Source organism: Arachis hypogaea, chromosome 18 (assembly GCF_003086295.3).
Source record: "Arachis hypogaea cultivar Tifrunner chromosome 18, arahy.Tifrunner.gnm2.J5K5, whole genome shotgun sequence".
In the NCBI taxonomy this organism is placed as follows: Eukaryota; Viridiplantae; Streptophyta; class Magnoliopsida; order Fabales; family Fabaceae; genus Arachis; species Arachis hypogaea.
In genome coordinates, this window is record NC_092053.1 from 17,992,960 (window position 1) to 18,014,832 (window position 21,873).

General features: G+C 32.4%; 2 protein-coding genes and 1 long non-coding RNA gene across 5 annotated transcripts; 1 reads left to right on the forward strand and 2 right to left on the reverse strand.

Moving 5' to 3' along the window:
- Nucleotides 1–206: 206 nt before the first annotated feature.
- Nucleotides 207–4,327, reverse strand: LOC112770783 (BURP domain-containing protein 6). Its single transcript, XM_025815188.2, has 4 exons — nucleotides 4,025–4,327; nucleotides 3,299–3,395; nucleotides 1,940–2,168; nucleotides 207–995 (listed from the first exon to the last, which is right to left on the reverse strand). Exons 1-4 carry the CDS (start codon nucleotides 4,064–4,066, stop codon nucleotides 476–478), a joined length of 888 nt encoding a protein of 295 aa, XP_025670973.1. The 5' UTR covers nucleotides 4,067–4,327; the 3' UTR covers nucleotides 207–475.
- Nucleotides 4,328–12,413: 8,086 nt separating this feature from the next.
- On the forward strand, nucleotides 12,414–15,711 carry LOC112770782 (G-type lectin S-receptor-like serine/threonine-protein kinase SD1-1). 2 transcript variants are annotated; one of them, XM_025815186.3, is made up of 7 exons: nucleotides 12,414–13,173; nucleotides 13,251–13,382; nucleotides 13,815–13,975; nucleotides 14,079–14,289; nucleotides 14,583–14,820; nucleotides 14,923–15,073; nucleotides 15,370–15,711. In XM_025815186.3, the coding sequence occupies exons 1-7, from the start codon at nucleotides 12,651–12,653 to the stop codon at nucleotides 15,655–15,657; spliced, it is 1,704 nt and encodes a 567-aa protein (XP_025670971.1). In that variant the 5' UTR covers nucleotides 12,414–12,650; the 3' UTR covers nucleotides 15,658–15,711. The 2 variants fall into 2 exon arrangements, with proteins under 2 accessions (XP_025670971.1, XP_025670972.1); XM_025815187.3 differs by lacking the exon at nucleotides 14,923–15,073 and having other exon boundaries at nucleotides 14,583–14,704.
- Nucleotides 15,712–19,410: 3,699 nt separating this feature from the next.
- LOC112770785 (uncharacterized) lies at nucleotides 19,411–21,565 on the reverse strand. Of its 2 annotated transcripts, XR_003186709.3 has the most exons (4): nucleotides 21,397–21,565; nucleotides 21,250–21,304; nucleotides 21,026–21,161; nucleotides 19,411–19,726 (listed from the first exon to the last, which is right to left on the reverse strand). It is a non-coding gene; the product is annotated as an uncharacterized lncRNA (long non-coding RNA). The 2 variants fall into 2 exon arrangements; XR_011876457.1 differs by lacking the exon at nucleotides 21,026–21,161.
- Between the last annotated feature and the right edge of the window lie 308 nt (nucleotides 21,566–21,873).

The following is a 21,873-nucleotide window of genomic DNA, read 5'->3' on the forward strand; positions in this document are numbered from 1 at the left end:
GGCTTCACCCGGTCTAGACCCGGCTTAAGTGTGGCCCAAAAATAACACGATTTCATCGGGTCTAGGGTCGGATAAGGGTCTCATAAATAGACCCGATCATTATTTAGGGTCGGGTTCGGATCACGACGAACCCGGCTTCACCCGACCCCATGTGCACCCCTAGGATGATCTGAGTTATTAAAATTAATTTATTCCAACAACTCTCATCAAACTCAATTTTTATCATCACTCCATTATTTTAACAGTACCTTAACCAACTTATATATAGAAAATAATTAATACATACAGGATCATAGCTATAAATACCAGCCAGTAACACATATATCCTACATGGATCTCCATACATCAAACCTTATTATACCTTGTTCGATCTACTAGCCAGATATGACATTCTAGCATTCCACAAATTCAACATCTCTTATTTAGATAAGTAGTTGTTTTCTTGAATGCAGGAATTTGTATTTGGTTGGTCTAGCTAGTAAGATCCGGGCACCCAGAGAAGGGTATCGGTGGCAAGAAAATGACAAACGGGAACAGTTCCAGGCTTAACATTAAGTTGCATAAAAGCAGGATTATCACTAGCCCAATGCCTAGTATTATTATGGCAAATTGCTAGAGCTTTAGCTTTTGTCCCATCTTCAATAGACACCAATGGAACATTATAAGCCCTTGATTCCACTTTGTGGCAGTAGAACACAGCATAAGGGTAATTCAGTTTGTGGCACACTACAGCTTTATCACCATTTTTTGTCACTCCCTTCAGCACACTGTATTCCTCTGCCTCCTCATTTTCCTTCTCCAACTCTGTTGAAAGTAGTTTTATGTTCTTCCCAAGCTTCAAAACCGCAAAGTTTACCAATGAGTCCAGAGAGGTGGCACAGTATTTTTCCTCCCCCTTAATGGCAGGGCTTTCGCAAAGCTCAAGTGTGTCTTTCACTGTCTTAGCATCGGTTGACTCGGCCTCTATGCCAAAACGCTTCAGAATCTCTAGGAGCCTGAAATTGGTAATGCTTAGTGCTTAGTGACTTAGTCATAAATGCTAATTAGAGAATATAAATGTTATTTGTATATTAAAATTAAGAAAAAGTCTAGGGGTGAGCAATTTTATTGAATTTTGGCTAGCATGTAACCAGTAGAAAAAGGTGAGCCATTGGATGAAATCTCACACCAATTTCACACCATTAAATCATCATTGATGGCTATTTGATGGCTACTAATCACAAAAGTTATTGTTCTCCTAGCATTGCTCTAAAATTAATCATTAAAATCAGTCACTAATATATTTGTGTGTATAAATATGTGTAGTTTAATTTATTTTTAATGTGAATTTATATTTTAATTTAATGTATTTTATATACAAATATATTGATAATTGATCTTAGTGACTGATTTTAATATACACAAAACGTAGTTGTTAGAGAATAACACAAAGTTATCTTATTTAATTTAACATGTATAATTTTATAATTATATATTTATTATATTTAAAATTATCTATTTATTTTAATAATAATTAATGAATATAAATAAAAAATTGAACTATTTGATTAATTTTTGTCATCTTCTAAACATTTTTATATTATTAATAGCAAAAATATTAGGAAAAAAATATAAAATCAATTCAGAACAACCGAAGTTACCTTATTTTATATTAAAGTTATTTATTGTAGAATTATAAATGTTACATACATTAAATTAAAAATATTAAATAAATAAGATAACTTTAATTTATTATTCATTAGTATTATTGTATTAATATTTTAATAGTTAGTTGTCTTTTAATTTGTTACTAGATATATCTTAAGTTTATTTATTATAAACAGTTTTAGTCTGCAATAATACAATGCAAGAAATAATAATTGATACATTTAAAATTGACAAGGGATAGATTTTTAACAATTGTTGTCAATAATTAGTATAATAATCACTTCCTCAATACCTGGTACTGGAAAATGGGGTGATCTTTGCAAGTGAGTTTGGTAAAAAGGTGAAATCACTAGAACGCTTAGGGAACTCAAGTTTGAGTTTCTTGCCAGGATGAAGGTCTTGTTCAAGGAAAAATGTGACATTCAGCACTGTATCTTTGAGTCCATTAGGGTCCCTCAGTTTGCCATAGACGTCAACATCTATTTTGTTGTTGCTTATCTTAAGTCCTCGATCGCCAATTCCTTATTAACACCAAAAGGCGAACAGAGATTAGATAGTGAGATTATATTCGGCAAAAATTGAGTGAATTTCAATTTAATTTGAGAGTAGTTTCCTTTGTAACAACCACCACCACCACCATAAAAACTTAGAGAAACTCTTTGGCACAGTAATTTTTAATATTTTTTTGTTATTATTTGATCAGTATAAATATTAAAATATTTTTAATAAATAAAATTTATTAATTTATATAAATAAATTATATTAATTCATATATATATATTTTTGTAAATATAGGTATAATTATATACTTATTTTATGTAAATTTATATAAATATAAATACAAATTTTTACTGACTAAATATTAATAAAAAATAATAATATTTATTAATTATATAGCATTGTTTAAAAATTTATTCTAAAAATAAAAATTAATTACATAGATCAAATGATATTATTACATTCTACTACATCTACAACAGTGAGACCATGCATTTACATATTGATTTTCTTTAATCCCTTTGTGTAGGATCTTTTTAAATATTTGTCTATTTTTATCATTTTCTATTTTTTATATGATCCACTCTTTTAAATAAATGCATTATTTTTCTCATGTTCAAATTACCTATGATGACAATATTTTATTATCTTTTGAACAACAGGCGGTGTAATATTAAATACAAGTTTTAATCAATAAAATATTAAATACTATTTATTAATAAGTAATAGTCTAAAAAAAATTTCAGTGCTCATCACTCGTTGTTAAACCATTATTTATAATTTTATTTAGACAAAATGATACATTAAAAGTTAAAAGTTTATATGTCATCTTATTATATTTATAATTTGTCCAAACTCCAAAGTCCAAATAGATCATTATTGAAGAATGGAAATAGTATATAAAAAATAATGAAAGAATAAATTTCCTAAGTGGAATGATTAAACGACCAAGAAGGATTCTTTTGTCCTTCCGTTTGTGTAATTTTTTTTTTCGGTTCCTTCTTGTCTAGTGTACTTGTGTGTAATGCAAAGAAGATTAAACGACCAAACAACTGAAGTAGATGTAATTAAAGGTTAAATATGAGAAGTGGAAGAAGCGGAAGAATTGGAATCTGGAATCTGGAATCTCAAATTCATACTACTACATACTGACCAGGCTTCGTGAGATCCCTTAATGCTTTAGGCATGTGATCAGGGTTTCCCCATAACATCTCATTTGCTTGGACATGGCTACCTAATAAGAATGCAAGCTGCCAAAAGTTTCAATTATTATTATTATTATATCAAAAACAAACTGAGCATACATAATAAGTGATTTAACATAATACTTTTAAAATAGAGAAATATTAGGAGATTATCATAATTTATTGTTTTTAATCATCAATTAATTATTTATGTTTAAAAGTGTAGACTAAAGTATGTTGTGAGATTATTAAATTAAAGAGAATTAGATTAATGATTAAAAGTAACAGTTAGAATAATAAATTCTGATGGCACTCTAACATTTTTCTTTAAAATATGAAATCGAAGAGAAACTTCTAAATAATAAATATAAATATAATAAAATTATTTATCCAAAAAATTTATTATGTTAGGCAAAAAGATCTTTTTTTATTTGTATTATATTTAAATTATTTGTTTATTTGTAAGAATAAATTAAAGATAATAAAAATTAAATCCTAAATAATTATATATCCAGTATTAGCAATACTAGTCAAATTCTTTTAGCATAACAATTATAATTGGAAAAAAAAGAAGTTACTAATATATTTAATGTATTGAGCATTTTAAATATATCTAATATTAAAAACTTGCCTTAATAAATTATAACAACTTTAAGGGCTTCACTTTTATTTTTCTGAATAGAGATAAAACTTACACAGAAAAGTGCCGATATGAGGCCACAGTGACCAGACTCCATTTACTTCCAGGCTACGAAATACTTAGGACATACAATACCAACAATTTATAGAAATTAAATGCATCTAAATTCAATAAGTACTGTGCATAATTCGGATAATATAAAAGTTGATCAAAAGCCTATGGATCTACTCCTTCCACGTATCTATTTTGGTCATCTATCGTTTTTCGACCTCCATTATTGAGCTTACAGGACGTAACTCTGAATTTTCTACTTTCTTTCCATCCGTTAATATTACACATCAATCATATGCCGGGGGACGGGGACTGATGATTATTTTCATGTCATATATATATTTTCCAGCTATTTTAAGATTTAATACAACAATAATAATAAAGTTTTATCTCACTCAATTATGTATTATACAGTGATATCACATATGAAATCTAGTTTGATTACCTCATAGGCTCATACTGAGAATTTTTTTTAGATTTTCTTTTATCATTATCTATTGATTTATCTCTTATTTAAGACTCGTTTGGATTGATTTAAAAAAAAATATATTTATTTTTTTATTCTTTTAACAAAAATTTGTTGTTAATAGATAAAAATTATTTTACATTTAAATAAGTTTTTTTTCAAAAAAATCTTTTAAATATTGAAAATATCTTTTATTTCTATTCTTTTTAAAAACAAGGTATTATTAGTTATTTATTTATTTTTTTAATAAAAATATTTTTTTTAAGACATATCTAAATTAAATAAATTTTAAATTAAATAAAAATATTTTATTTAAAAAAATATTTTTTCACTAAAAAAAAATCCAAACCAACTCCTAATCTACTCTTCTCATTGAATATTACCGGCACTTTCTTTCATATCCAAAATCACCTACGAGAAGATTTCATCCTCTTTTTTATAACGAGTGATATTCTAATTTTTTATTATGCTTATACGTGTATGATTATTCATTTATCGAAACATTTTTATTCTTCCCAAAGTAAATTTATGTTTATATTCTTTACTATCTAACATTCCATTTCATAAAATATAACTAGGCTAATAATAATGCAAAAAAATTGTCCTTAAATTTAAAGTGTATTTTTGTCCCCCCATATATTTAAAACGCATCAAAAAAACATTTAGCTATTTTGACTAAATTCTATGATTTACACCTTCCTTTATTTTTTTTTTTTTTTGTTATTTTGAATAACAAAATCAAAATACTTAAATCTCTTCATTTGTTATATATTGTCCTTTTATTTTTCACTTTTGTGTTAGTGTTTCATCTGCTAAAAATTTCCATTCAATATACTCTATCTTAGAGTGACTAATACATGAATCATGTATCTCCAAAATTTGTTTCCACATATCTAACTTTTTAAATCTTTTTGCAATTCTCCCATAACAACGATTTTATCAGCAAATTAAAGTATGCATCATAGTGCAAGTTTTTGGATATGCTTAATAAGTACCTCTAAGAACAAGTAGTGTATGTTAAAAGATATGGTATTTTAGATAACATTGGAATAATTAATTCTATACCAAGTATGAAAATTCCACTGATACACTACTTTGATTCTCACACTAGTTGTAACTAATTATATAGTAAATATCCTTAATTACAATATATGAGTTAATAGTCAAAATCGTCCTTGAAAGATATTTCGATTTTCATTTTCATCCTCGAAAGATAAATTTAATCAAAATCGTCCTCAAAAGATTTAAACTTAATCACGTTAGTCCCTCCGTCCATTCTGTCACTAACGACGTTAAGTTTGCTGACGTGGCAATTAGCTTCACAACTCAACCCAAACCAGATCCGGATCATACCCGCTTCCAATCTAACCCAAACCCAAACCCAGCCAGAAATAGTGTTCTTTCTTCCCACATTCAACAGCTTCTTCATCTTCTACCTGAAGCTCCACCACGCTGCCGCCCTGCAAGGTGTTCCACATCATCGTCAGTCCCTGTACGTTCCTCTACCACGATGCTGCCAGTCCTTACCCGCAGTTCTTCTCTTTGTTCCAATCCCATAATTTCTTTTCTCCTCCTCTTCCATCCCTTTCTATTATTCTTTTTGCCACCAACACTGAAACCCTTCTTCTCTATTGATTCCTGATTTAGATGAACATACACACTTGCTACTCTATACCTATTTCTTATTTTTCGGGATTTCAATCCCAGAACCCCAGTTGCTCAAAGATTGAAACTTTGATATAATATATGGGGTCTTTGTTCCAAGTCTCCCAAGGGTGGTGACAGGGTGGTTGCCACTACTAATAGAACCAAAGAAAACCATAACAGCTACAAGACCAGTGTGCCTTCTGATTTGGCACCTGTGCCTCACTCAAAGGAGGACATTAACAAGCAGAAACGTGGTGCTGAGAATGCTGCAGGGACTGGTGTTGTTGGTAATCAAAATATTGGTTAGTTTTATGTTAAGCATTTGATTCCGATTGAGAGGTTGGCATTTTGGGAATAGGTAGCTGCTGTTTTGCAGAACACCCTCCACCCAATGATGCAGAGATCGCCGCCGCTGCGCCCTCTAACTCCTCTCTATTCTATTCCTCAATCATCACTGCTGGCTTCTGGTGGAACGTGGTCTCTTCCTCCACTGCAACTTGCACCGATCTGCTCTGCTTGTGTCAGTCTTCCTCTGTGCTCTTCCATGGACACCGCCAAGTTGGAATAAAGACCATCACTGGAAGAATAGCATCGACGAAGAGGCAGCAGCTGTTGGAACTGGCATGGAGGCTGTGAGACGTGTAGAGGAGAAGGAAAGCTGTTGGATCGTTGGGTTGGGGCTCTAATTTAACTTCATTAGTGATAGAATGGACGGAGGAATTAACGTGATTAATTTTAAATCTTTCAAGGACGATTTTGATTAAATTTATCTTTCGAGGATGAAAATGAAAATCGGAATATCTTTCAAGGACGATTTTGACTATTAACTCTACAATATATATACAATTTTTATTCCTTTCTTCTCTAAAATGTTTAGTAGAATCTCTCTTTATTAATACCATGTTATCATATAACTAAATTTTTAATAGTTAATAATACTGTTTAAGAATTGGAGCGGACCGACAAATTTGACTAAAAAATCGATGAGCTTATAATCCGATTGGTTTGATTAGTTCTTTGGACCAGACTTATAGTTAAACTAGTCAACAGTGGTCAAATTTGTTAAAATTGACTGATTTGCACTTCGAACCGCTCCTAACCTGCATGGATCCACAATGCACTAGCATACTGCCAAACCACGAAAGAAGCTTCCGCAGGTAAATTAAATTCAAAAATCATGATGAGGAGAAAGGTTCGAACAGGAACACTATGGTTGAACCCGTTGTCTGATTGGTTCAATTAGTGTTCTGGACCAGACTTGTAGTTAAATCAGTCAATGAACCGATTTATACTTTGAATCGCTCTGACTTGCACGGGTCAACGATATGATGCACCAGCGTATCGCCGAACCAATACACCAACAAAAGTTAAATTAAAAAATCATGAGAGAGAGATTCGAACAGAAGCATCATGTGATGCTTCTTAATACTATATATGACAAAAATTAATCATATAGTAATCCTTGAATTTAATTTTATAGATATTTAATTTAATTTTAATTTATATTTTTAAACTAATTATATTTTTAATTATGTACCATTATTAATAAAAATATAAACTTTACTAAACATATATACATTAAAAAGAATTATCCTTCATTAATCATAATATATTTTTTTCTTTCGATAATTATATAATAGCTACCAATATTATTTTTAATAAATAATTATAATATAAATAAATAAATAATAACACAATAAGTATAAAATAATTAATAAATTAGTAAACTTTGAATATTATAATTATTTTAAGATAAAAATAAAATTATAAAAAGACACTTATTGCGAAAAAATATTTATATAATTATTTAATTATAATCGGTTCAACCAATTCAACTAATAATTCAATGATTGAATTAATAACCCAATAATTTAGTACTCTAACGGAATTGATTGCCGATTCAGTCTGATAACTATGGTCAATAACATGTATAGATCTTTCTTATTACTCTATATCTCTGGGCCTTTTTACCTAAATAAAACAAAGAGAATTCAAATTTATATGAATTCCCTAAATCAATTTCTAACACATGAATTCTCTCTTCCTATTTTTATGTAAATCATCACAGCCTAGTTAACTTTAGGTTAGTTAATTAACCACTAGGGCAAAAACAACTAGTTAATCGTCTCAGGATATTTAGGGTCATGGTATATACACGTTAATCATCCATAAGTACCATATTTAATGCTGAAGAAGAGTAAAATATAATTGTTTGGAACGATTTATGTGTTCTTTTAACTGGCAGAAGGCAAGGACGTTTTATACGGAAGGAATAAGCTCAATAGCATTTCATGATTAAGGTCTGATCAATTGGAAGCTATTGTCATCGCCGTGAAGCTTGTTGCTAACAGGAGATTGGAAGAAGAAGGAGGTAGCATGCTCATCAACGACAAGTTGTTGGCGACGCAAGTGAACAGTAGTATGCGAAAGAGGGTGGTTTGGACAACGGCGTGCACCGAAATACGGCAAAGAATAGCAGAGCTATGATCACTTAGAGATGGCTTAGGGAGGATGGCTGCCTTACGAAAGGGAGACATGTACCAGTTAGACGTTATTGCGCATGTGGTCAGATTCATTTTGTAATGTATATGTATTAACATGATATATTAGTGACTAGTAATTGATGAGAAGTGTTTTTCACGTTTTTTAGTTGTTGATGATACCATTGAATTAGTTTTATGTTTTGAAATGTCTTTAGTTGTTGTTCGAGTCATCCACCGTTCTAATAGGAGAAGTACGTAAACAAAGCTATAGTACCAGGCATATATATTTGAACTCTCAGGACCCATTTTGAAACTAGGTGGTAAGACTCTTCTCAATCTCTCTCTATATATATGTGCGATCGTCTTTAGCTTAGTTATAGCCATACTTTTCTATCTTTAACTTGGCTTGAAACCATATTTTGATGCTACCACATTCTGCAAAATCTTCACAAAGATTGATGCATCTGCCATAAACAATCATAGTATCGACGTACTTATGATATGATAATCAAACTGCATATGATCAGTGGATATCTTTGTTGTTAAACATGTGTACGACCCGTTGTATTTTTTTACTTTTCAGTAGTCTTTTTTCTGCATCATAGTCATACGTATCAACCAGTTACATTCATTCTCAAACTGCACACACTTTATACTCAACACCTTAGCGAATATTATAACTCTTCACTGTGAGTATAACTTTCTCTTTGCTTTGGAATCGCTTGCCGATTTTAAACTCGTCTATGCCAAACATCCCAAGTCCATCTCTATGAATAGTAGGGAGTTGTTGATTTGGAAATACAGATTGGTTCATTGTCTCAAGATCCAAATTAGAGAAGTGAAGATGGTGCTGTTGTGTCTGAGAGCTTGACTGGACTTGAGATCTTCCGACAGATGTTGTGTCTCTTTCACTGTCGCTATCATCACCAATAATGGGTGGATCTAAATCTGAATCATTGTCTCTTAAAGCTTTTGTAATTGGATCTCTATCTCTGACCTCCATGAATACAAGTGCACCTTCCAATACAAGTGCTGCTCTAATCTCATTGTAGGTGCAAGCTCCCCAAAGGTACGCACATCAACCAAGTCATCTCCATTATCTGCCTAGACATGCAAATCTACTGCAAATGACAAGGATGACACGTAGGCACTAACCTATTGACCTGTTGGAATGACACTATAACTACCCTCTATCCCGCCAGTTGGAGAATTTGGGGTAGATCCACTTGAACTACCATCCACATCAACCATCTTCGCAAATAACTCCATAGCACCCAAATATGGAAATTTAACTTGACTATGAAATATAACTCGCATGTTTCATCATCTTGAATTTCATAATTTTCAAATTTAACATAGTCTTGTTAAGTGAGATAGAAATTCTAAAAAAAAAAAATACTTACTTCACACTTTTTTTTGCTACACTTTCCCTATTTCTGTACTAGGTTATTTTGTAAATCCATCAAACACCAATATGCTTTTTACTAAAAAAAATAACACCCTCACTTGTGTTTTTATTAATTTTTTTTGAAAAGTCTAAGACCAGCAACTTTTGTGTTTTGTGGCCAGCACTTAACCATCAAAAGAAAAGTGAATGATCTCCTACCATTGGATGTAATCTCACACCATTAAAAAGACTATTGATGACTAATTGATGATTACAAAACACAAAAATTGCTGGCCCCCTAGCACTCCTCATTTTTTTTTTGGTGATGAATTAACAACAACACACTCTCAAACATTTTTTTTTTCTTTCTACACATTTAGACACGAGTTATGTCATACCCCTTAATTTATAGACTTTCTCTCCACGTAAATCGTCACAGGCTTTTGCGCTTTAACCATTCACACATAAGTTGTGCTGAATCTTTGTGTTTTACCTATTCTCACGTAAATCGTCCTACCCAAGTATGTTTTAAGCTAGAAAAATGTTAGGGTTAAGTTCGATTTTGGTCTCCAACGTAGAGGTCAAAAATCGGAATCGTCCCCAACATTTTTTTTTGCTACAAAATGGTCCCCAAAATTTCAGCTTGTTTTAAAATCGTCATTTTTATCAATTTTATTTTTTTATTACTAAATTACCCATCAATAAAAAAATATAAAATAAAATAAATATAAAATAAATAAAAAAAAAAGAAAGAAAGGGATAACAGAAGTGGGGGTAAGGAAAGAGAGAAGGGGGGGCGTGAGAAAAGGGGGGGAGGAGGGGGAGGAGGGGGGAGAGAAGGGGGATCGCCGCCCTACCGCGCTGCTGCCCTGCCGCCTGCCGCACCGCACCGCACTACCACCGCGCTGCCGCCCTGCCGCCTGCCGCATCGCACAGCACCACAACCAGCTTCTTCTTCTTCTTCTTCTTCTGTGAATTGGTTTTTATGTGAAATTTTGAATTTTTTTTGTGAAATTTGTTGTGGAATATTGTTGTTACTGAATTTGAATTTGGAATATTGTTGTTGCTGAATTTGTTAATTGAATTTGAAATCTGTGTATGTTGCTTGAATTTTCTGATGATGATGATGATGAGGCCATGATGATAATGGTGGTGGTGGTGGGTTCTTGTTCAGCTTGGACTTCTGATTGATTTTTGTTGATTTTGGGGAAAGTTCTGATGAAGATGATGATGACCATGATGATACTGATGGTGGTGGTGGTGGTCCTGATTGGGCGTAGGTTTCTGTTTTGGTGGTGGTGGTGGTGGTTGATTTTGGGGTGAAGGGAGAAGGGTATTTTCGTCCGAGGGACGATTTTAAAACAAACTGAAATTTTGGTGACCATTTCGTAGCAAAAAAAAAATTGGGAACGATTTCGATTTTCGACCTCTACGTTGGAGACCAAAATCGAACTTAACCCAAAATGTTACTTTTAATATCTTGGGACGATTTAATTATACTTTTAAATATTCATTATCTTAGAACAATTTATGCTCATTTTATAAAAGGAGTTTTAAACATAAATTGTCCTAAACTGTATTGTTTAACTAATAAACCTAAACTTCAATGGTCTTGGACGATTTATATATATATATATATAGAAAGAGATGATTAATGTGTTAAAAAATTTTTAGGAGATTCATGTCATTTTGGTTCCTCTTTAATTTATTTAAGTAAAACAACCTAAATCTTATATTATGTATATTTTATGGTGGAAATTCAGATGCAGTCGACTTCACGTGAAGTTGATACCTGAGAGCCGTTCAATGTTTTATCTGATTTGACTAAATTTTTATCTAACGACTCTCAGGTATCAACTTCACGTGAAAGTCAACTTCACCTGAGTTTTTACATGATCACACGATGATCCAATGTGAAGAATTAAAGAGTAAATCTTTATGGAGACTAAGGGCCCGTTTAGGAAACTCTAGAAGTAGTTTTTTTTTTACTTTTGACTTATGAAAAGTAGTAGTATTAATGTTTGGTGCAATTTTCAAAACTAAATTACAACTTTCTAAGAAGCTATTTTGGAGTTTATAGAGAAGTTAAAAAAAATAACTTCTCTCATAATATTTTTACTTTTCATTATATTTCTATAAAATAAGCACTTTTAGAGTAAAAAATCTAGATAAAAAAAACTTATTTATAAATTATTTTTAACAGAATCATTTATTGTTTAAATTATTTTATCAAAATGAACTTAATTAAGTTGGTTACTTACACGGGCCTAATTACCATGAAAAAGACTTATTCACGCAACTTCATTCTCTTCACAAGTTGTCAGCTTCCTTCAAAACAAAATCCAAGTGAAAGGCTAGTTTCCCAAGTAACTTGTGGGTTATTAGCATTGCTCTTAACCATAAGGTCCTTGGATCGAAACTGGCACACAGAGGAAGCAAAAAAAAATCCAAGTGAAAGTGTGAAACTAGCACTTGCTAGCAATGCGGGTCAACTGCGGATCGATTTAAGTCAACCTTTTTTCTTTTTTCGGGTTGAAAAAAAAAAGAGAGAACTAGCGGACTTCCCTCCACCTTGAGTTCCAATCCATGTCCTCATCCTGCGGCCTGGAATTGGAACTCATCACAACAACGAAAAAATAAAAAGCAGATGATGGAAGTGGTTCTGAGTTTGATGCTAATTAGCAGTGCTCATTTTCTATTAACTGAAGAGAGCCAAAACGACAGCGTATCATCCTCTTCTGGAGGGAACGAAAGCTACTGCGACTTCCCTGGAATTTGCGGACCCAATGGGAACTGCGATGTTAATAAGCCGCTAGCTTGTGGATGCTTGGATGGTTTCACACCCAAGTCTCCCACTGCCTTCGATAGCCTCGACTACACGCACGGCTGCGTCAGAAAGAAACCACTCAATTGTAGCACCGACGTGTTCGTTGCCTATGCTGTGTTCCAAGAACCCACTGGCACGTCTTATTATCATTCTTTCTTCAACCAAAGTTCGGAAGCCGAGGGTTGCAAGGAGAAATGCAAGAGTAATTGTTCTTGCATGGCGGCTTATACAGAAATTGGGAGTGGTGAATGCAAATTGTGGAGTGGTGATCTGTTTGATGTTAGGGTCATACAGGAAGGACGCCAATATCTTTATATACGAATGCCTGCTTTAGACCATGCAGGTTTGATTTGATTTCTTTCGTTTCTCTTGTAAATTCTAATGTTATTTGTCTGCCATGACCGGGTATTAATCTATCAGAGCCCGGAGGCCGAAGTCACCGGCGCAGCGACCATAAGGTGGTGGGAGTAGTTGTTGGCAGCGCCGCTGTTGTGATTTTGGGTATGATCTTGGCTTCTTGGTACATGCTCTCCAAAAGAACAGACCCACAAGGTACATTCCTCCTGCTTAGTAATATTTGAGAAATTATAATTGTGCTATCTTTTTGGATAATAAAGAGAACGGTGATGATACATGACTACTCATTCTGGTAATCAAGTTAGTCCAATAGCTTATTAGCACAACAAAGACCAATTGAAGAAAAACAGGAGAGACGCATAAGAAGAAGAAAGACTGTTAAACTTGGGTTATATAAATACCTTGTTCAACTAACATTTTTCTTAAACGAAATCTGAACTTGGGTGCTTATGTGCGGAATAAATTTCAGATTATCCTTTATATAAAATAAAATGTTCTGTAGTTCATAAATTCATTATATTACCCGAACTTTCACTATTTCTTCTTTTGCTCATTCTGTAGTTCACACTTCATAATAAATTTCTCTCTTAGACCATTATTTTCATACTATCTTCCCTTTGAGAATAGCATTGGGAGATGTAAGGATTGGTGAGATGCTTAGTCATGCCAATGAACAAGAAGGGGATCTGGAGCTTCCATTACTTGACCTATCAAGAATAGCTATGGCTACTGATAACTTTTCTCTCAATAACAAGCTTGGAGAAGGTGGTTTTGGACCTGTATACAAGGTGAGGTTCTAACATTGCTAAATTACTGCTTGTAGAACATACAAGTACTGAGTATGCAACTAAGGGAATATTAATTAATTTGTATATGCCATCTGTTATTCAGGGCGTATTAGATGATGGACAACAAATTGCTGTAAAGAGACTTTCAAGTAGTTCTGGACAGGGTTTAAATGAATTTAAAACTGAGGTCAAACTAATAGCCAAACTTCGACACCGTAATCTTGTAAAACTTCTTGGTTGTTGCATTCATGAGGAAGAGAAATTGTTGGTATATGAATACATGCCTAACAGAAGTTTAGACTATTTTATTTTTGGTTAGTACCCAACAAGCTACCCTATGTCTCTAGTTACATATATAGTTAGAGAAATGATGTTAACTGATGTTTGCATTATTTTTGTATATATTCTTTTGTACACTCTTTTTACAGTATAAAAGAGAAAAAAAACCTACTACTCTCACATTTTATCAATTACTTTTAATATCAACTGTAGAAGATGTATAAGAGAAATATACACAAAAATAATGCATATAACATTCCTCTATGTAGTTATAGTCAATTTTGACAGCATTCTAATTTTGATGAAAATATCATTGCATCATGACTAGATCAAATGCGAAAGAAGACTTTGGATTGGCCTAAGCGCTTTAACATCATTTGTGGAATTGCTAGGGGCTTATTATATCTTCATCAAGATTCAAGACTAAGGATTATACATAGAGATCTTAAAGTAAGTAATGTTCTATTAGATAGTAAAATGAATCCAAAGATTTCAGATTTCGGTTTAGCTAGAAGTTTTGGAGGAGATCAAAGTAAAGGAAATACACATAGAGTAGTGGGAACTGTGTAAGTTGAACTCTACATTTCTTTTATATTCTCTTATAGAAAAATTAAAACTTTTTGAGTGTTTACTAATCAATGCATAATTTTTATTTTGTCTATCTAAAGTGGATACATGGCACCTGAATATGCTGTTCATGGAAATTTTTCGGTAAAATCTGATGTCTTTAGTTTCGGTATTTTGCTACTCGAGATAATATCAGGAAGAAAAAATAGAAGATTTTATTATCCAAGTTCCAATGCCAACCTATATGGACATGTGAGTTTGATAATTTTTCTTCCTCTTTTGGTATACCTCACATTAAGTTTTTAGTCCGGCAAAATTTGTGATTTGTATTTTGAATTTTGCAATTTTTTTTTGGAGGATCTACAAAGATTAAATTATTTAATTTTGATATTTATTGTAATGCTCTGTCAAAGGTGACATAATGTTAAATGTCAATGTGTTATTGAATCTCCTAGTTGATATTTAACTTATATCACCATCTAATTGAGACATTTAAGCCTTTTGACTATATCCAAGTTGATAACATTACTAAAATGTGTGTGTAATAGGCATGGGATCTATGGAAACAAGGAAGGTCATTAGAATTGGTGGATGAATGGTTGAAGGAGACATGGAATGTGTCTGAAGTGCAACGTTGCATCCACATTAGCCTCCTATGTGCACAACAGCATCCCCAAGATAGGCCAACCATGTCATCAGTGGTTCTCATGCTTGGAACTGAAATTGATTTACCTCAACCCAAATATCCTACGTTTTTTGTTGCTGAATCTTCTGAAGGCACAAGTTCCTCCTCTTGTAAAAACGAATTGAGCGTTACAGAATTGGAACCTCGATAACAAATTAAACATCATATATAGATTTTTTCTTTAATAAATTATGTTTGGGCAGCATATTTACTAGCCTTAAGTTGCATTACCGATAGAAAGCTTAATGATTGTATCCATTAAGCACTTTTTTTCTTGTTAGTGACAACACAAGTAATACACAGCATTACACAAGCGTAAATGGAAGAAAGAAAGAAAGGAAAATTACATATGGCATCTTTTTCTGGCCAACTAATTATCAAAGACTCCTTTCTCTTATATTCCACAACTCCACAACTATTAGACCAAACGATCACCTTTTACTATTTGAATGCTCATCACTTTGAACTATACCCAATCGAAACTGTTGTTTAACTTGTTCACTATACTGTTAAGGACTAACATAGAGACCAATCACACTACAAATTGAAACCATTGATAAGTAAAGTTAGCACCCCTGTCCCAAAACATTCTTTCACTAGTTTTACGTGTCTTAATTTTTTAGCATCATTAACACCACCTATTGTCATGCAGTCACTGTGATTAAGATATCTATATTCACTAGCCGCTCTAAGATTCAGCCTATCTGCAATGGAGAAAAATCAACGGTGTGAGTAAATACTTACAACTTCAACTGAGCTTAAAGAAATCACATTGCAGAGGCAACTATAAAGTATGCATAAATTGGTGATGAATTTACATATAAAGTTTAGATAGGGCACAAGTTACTTTTTCTAACAAAACTGTTCAAGTTAGTGAAATGGGATTGGCATATATCAGTTACTTGAAAATTCTTGCATGTTTGAATTTTAGCCCCACAGATTTTCCCCAGTGCGCTGAAATGAATTTCGATCAATTTCCCCTGAGCCGAAATAAAGGCTTATATCAGTTAAACTTCTCAGCCGTTCAATGCAATCCACAAAGTGCTACATTGAAAGGAATGAGTTCCGGCATAATGAAAGGAAAAACAAAACTCGCAAATCTGCTAGAGTTTCTCGACAAGTTCTTCAAGTCTTTGTTTCTGATCGTTACTTTCATGGCCACTACTCTTGGAGAAGATTTTTCAAGAAAGCACTCCATTTTGACGAAGTTCATGGTTCTTTTTCTTACTCTGCCTACTGGGAACAATGTTTTCAAAGATGCTATTCTGGATCATGTTACTAACTGCATGTGTTTCTTCAATTCTGATTTTGACCATTGTATCTCTACTCCAATCACACATGCATTTAAGAAATTGGTTGAGAGCTACCGTACAAGAAATGAATGTGTATAAAGTTTGTTATTTATATTATAAAAAGAAGATATACAAGAAATATATGTACAAAATATAATGCAAACATCATTTTCTCTAAAAGAAAAGTAGTAACTAATTTTCTGTGGTAGAATCATGTTTGCACTTTAATTTGGATAAAAATGTTGAAAAGGAAAACCTAAAGAGGCCTCCAATTGGTAGTAGTGTGTATTAAAAAAAAAAGGTAATTGTCCTACTATTCAGTATTATATAACTATGGAAATTTTACAAAAAAAAAAAAGGATTAATTTGGCAATTAAAAAGAAGTTAATAACCAACAACTATAGCATAATAACTAGAATTTTGATTTAGTTTTTAAAATTTTTTGATATTATAATTTTAAATAAATTAGTCGATTTTACAAAATTTATACTAAATTTAACAATTTTAAAATTTAAAATTTAAATTTTAAATTTTGTTACGTTTTATATTTTATGTAATTAATTTACGTTTTTTATTTTAGATTTTCTCTCCTTTATTTTTTATCTGGTTCAAACGAGTGCAAACATGGCAGCAGATAATCTTGCTAATGGTCATGAAACAACCTAATACTATATCTAAACACCTGTGGCTGTAACAAATAACGAATTAACAATGTGTAAACTACATAAAACAATAATGTGCAAAGCACTACAAACATATGATTTATCTTGAATTCTTGATTCCACAATAATATTCGAATAAAGGAAATAAACAGTCAGTTTTTCTTTAAACAGCAACTCTCATAATTTGCTTAAGAAATAAGAAACAAGGAGTGAATATTGTTATTTCAAAATTGATAATGTTATTTTAATTTAATAAGAAATTTTTATAGATATATTTTATATTGAAGTAGTATCACCCAAATCAAAAGAGATATTATCAATCTTGAAGTGGTAATATTCGCTTAAACAATTAGTGAATTCATATTTGAAATTAAAATTAAAATTAAATTAAAAAACTAAGGGCTTTCTGTGGCGTCAGTTTTCCTGTAACTATGGTGGCTACAAGGAGCCATCCAATGAGTTTTTGACACCTAGATATCAAAAGGGTATGTGACTTTTTGCTGGCTGGTCTTAGTTACGGTAAAAATGCTAACACTGAAGGTAAATAAAAAAAATTCAAAAAACCATTATCAGCACAGAATCGATAGAGATGAAGTATGAATTATGATTGAGTTAGAATTTTCTGAAAATTCTGTATTTTGGGTTGAAAATGTTTTTAAGAGTGATAATTGAAAACAAACAAAACGCGTTTTTAACTTTGTTCTAATTCTTGAAAATATTTTTAATGAAAATATTTTTAAAATATTCAATCATATTTTCATGTCTTACTTTTATTTTCATTAAAAATAAAAATAAAAACGTCTAACGGCCACCTCCTCCTTTGCGCTACATGTTTCCAAACAACCACCATTAATTCCACAGTTCTCCATTCTACAACACATCATCAACCCATTACAACACAAATTTGCGCTACATGTTTCCGAACAACCACCATTAATTCCACCGTTCTCCGTTCTACAACACATCATCAACCCATTACAACACAAATCCTAAGACGACATCTATTACTCAGTGGAAGATAGCCATTAGAGGAACTGCCATGGCTAGCCATAAAGAATCTCTCTATTTACAATCTAATTTCTACAGTAATAACCGTGCTTAAATTTTAAAAAGAGATGAATGAAAACAACTTTTTCTAGCACGTGTCTTCTCTTCATTGGTCGGTCAACGTGTAGCCATCGGTAGCTACTGCGGGCACGGCCACCAGAGATGTGGCCAAAAAAACTATAATTAAATATATTTAAACTAGAGTATTGTTAGTTTGAGCAATCCGATTAAAATTGTTTTCATCCTGCAACTCTGTTTTATTGTACTAACAAATTGGAATTTTGTTGTGCAATTTGCAAAACGAGAAAGTTGTGATTTAGAAATAAGCTTGAAAAAAACAAAACAAAACAATTGTTAAACTAAGATAAATCAAATTAAATACAAGAGGGAAAAAAGAAAACCTAACAAAAATCTCAGCAGGATTTCACCCATAGACATATTACATTATGTATTATCATTTATTAAAATATACCTCATGTTCAGCTTTTTGAAGGTTTTAACAAAAGAATTCAGAATGAAAAAAATTAAAAGATATCTTCTATTAGAAGTAATTATAGTAAAGAATTTGAAAATCAATTTTTTAAATTCTTTTGAAATGAATTTAGAATTTCACATAACTTCTTGTGTCTAAGAATATCCCAATAAAATAGTGTTGTAGAAAGAAGAAATAGAAATCTTTAAGAAATGACTAGAATTATGTTGTATATTGTAACACCTTACCACACTAAACTTTACGCTTAAGTCGTAAAACGAAGGTGGTGTGATATTACGACCTCTAAAATAAAATGAGTACGTATAATAGCAGAAGAATTATAATATGCTAGGAGTCTTGAAGAATAGGAAAAATAAAAATCGCGAAATAAAAGCGCAACGCTCAAGGAAAGAGTTAACTTGCGTGCTAAGAAAACCATAACTATCAAACATAAAATAACAGAAGTAGGAATAGAGTGTCAAAGATACAAGATAACAAGCTCCTGACTCAGCCTGCGAAGTCAAGACTGGCCGGAGAATATTTACATATATATACATACATATCCAAAACCTAAAAGTACATATATACAATCCTGCCTCTCCATAAACCTCTAGGAGGATCAAAAGAACAAGTTATGTGGAGAGAAACTAAGTACATATATATATACATCGTAACATAACAAAATAACCCTGTAACCACTTCACTTCAAGAGCCCAGACGCCTAACAAGATGCCTCTCGACCTGCATCTGAAAAATAATAACATAGTATGGAATGAGAACCGGAGGTTCTCAGCATGGTAATGGTTCCCACATACATAATATATAAGGTCTCGGGAAAGCCAGAGGCGATCCTAAAACTCCGACACTCAGATTTAAATCTTAAAGTTTATAAATGGAAAACCATAAATAGGGTAGGTTATCTAAGGTTCTTACTTCTAATTCCTTTCTAACTTAAGTCCTAATTTCTGCCTTCCTCCAATCCTCCAAAACTCCGGTGCACAGACAAGCAATATAGACAAAGCAAACCCAAGTAGGATACAGATACAGCAGATAGCAAATATAACAGGTAAGCATAATAATCACGTAGGCAAGCTCAATTAATGCACAATCAAACAAAATACACATATGCAAATGATGTATGTCTGCCCTATGGCTGATGAGTCTCATCTGTCAGTTATATAGCCAATCCGACATGTCCGGTAGCTAACCCGGACATCGTCCTCTTGAAAACTGGTGAGCGGTACAGTACCACGATCCTCACCTGGTAGGCGGTAAACCACCTCGATCTCCACAGACGTTTTCAATTGGAAAATAGCACATACGTGGGCGGTAAATAACCACGATCCCCACAAAACAATTTTATATCAAATTCATCCTCTTCATCATTCAATTCATTCAACAATTATCATAATCACACCTCCCATTCCGTTCATCAATAATTCATACTCAAAACATAATTCTCTTCTTAACTAAGTAAGACTCAAAACATAATACTTTTCTTAATAAATCAAGTTCCAAAACATAATGCATTTCTTTTCTTTATAAATAAAAGCCAAACAATATAATTCTTTTATCCATATTTGTCTAAATAATACTTCAAACTAAATCTCTAATTTTTATAAAAATTTTGACAACATTTCCTTTAAAATTCGGACTTTGCCACCCTACTCAGGTCCCAACCAAACTACCTTTCAAACCCTTTTCAAATTATTTCTAATAAACCAAACCAATTCCAATATCAAATTCATTTCCAACTCTCAATTCATTCATTACTCAACAAACACACATATATAAATAACTCAACCAATCCTCAATCTTTCATCATCAATAATCATTCATCAATTCCCATCAACAACATTAATTAACACAATTCCTACGACCAACTCAACAAATCATTATTCATCAACTCATTCACAATATAATTCCACATTTCCATCAAGGTTATTAGCATTAACACATTCCCACATTTTCAACCTATCCTATGGTCATCTAGCCTATGTTTTCATCAAAACATTATATATTATCTATGAGAAACCAAAACCATACCTTGGCCGATTCCGTGTAATGATCAAGGCAATTTATTAAAACCAACACAACCCCAAAACCTCAACAAAACTCTAGTGTTTAGCTTCCTCCAAGTTTCAATATCCACAATTTCAAGCTCCAATTATTTATTCACAACCTAATACACATTCATAACACATATATAGCTAATTTAATATCTAAAGCTCAAATTTAGTAAAATTAAAATAGAATTATGGTATCCTCACCTTACCCAAACTTCACATAAGTAAGAGTGAACGTTTTCCTCAAGCTAATTGGATCCTAAAATATCAAGGAACGAAGAAATTCAATATCCCCACTTAATTTTCCAAAATTGGGGGGAAGAGATGGCTGGAAACAGAAAAACGAGTTACCTATAAAATTATTCCGGTAGAAGTGTAGTGCTCGACGCGGTGGTCGCGTGGTCGCAAACGGTACGGCGATCGGAGCTCGGATAGAGGAGTTACGGCGTTCAGAAGTTTACCGTAAGGGTTCGGACCCTTCTTTTCTCCTCCCTGGTGCGTTGCTTCTGCTGCATCTTTGAAGAAGAACATGAGCTTTAGCTCATTTAAATGCTGGCCGGTTGGGCCCACGGGCCCGGTTCAACCGGTTTGGCCCGTTCGATCTAATTTCAGACCGATTTCTTTGAAATTGGTGTCAAAATTCTCATTTCGATGAGCTCTATTCTAATTTAATATAATATTCACATTTCTAATCTTCTTTATTAAAAATTAATTTTATTGGCTAATTTCTTTTTAATTTAACGGGGTTTACATATGTGAAAGTGAAATTCCTAAGTTTTTTTAGGCTGAAACCGTGAACAAGACATATTACATCTTAAATAGAACAAT

Bases quoted from the DNA above. Each gene is read 5' to 3' on its own strand.
- LOC112770782 (XM_025815186.3), top strand. From the start codon at position 12,651: ATGATGGAAGTGGTTCTGAGTTTGATGCTAATTAGCAGTGCTCATTTT. The intron at 13,174-13,250 runs GTTTGATTTGAT...TTAATCTATCAG, and splicing joins GCCTGCTTTAGACCATGCAG to AGCCCGGAGGCCGAAGTCAC. The intron at 15,074-15,369 runs GTGAGTTTGATA...TGTGTGTAATAG, and splicing joins ATGCCAACCTATATGGACAT to GCATGGGATCTATGGAAACA.
- LOC112770783 (XM_025815188.2), bottom strand. From the start codon at position 4,066: ATGGAGTCTGGTCACTGTGGCCTCATATCGGCACTTTTCTGT. The intron at 3,396-4,024 runs GTAAGTTTTATC...AACTTTTGGCAG, and splicing joins TCATATCGGCACTTTTCTGT to CTTGCATTCTTATTAGGTAG. The intron at 2,169-3,298 runs GTCAGTATGTAG...GGTGTTAATAAG, and splicing joins AAGGGATCTCACGAAGCCTG to GAATTGGCGATCGAGGACTT.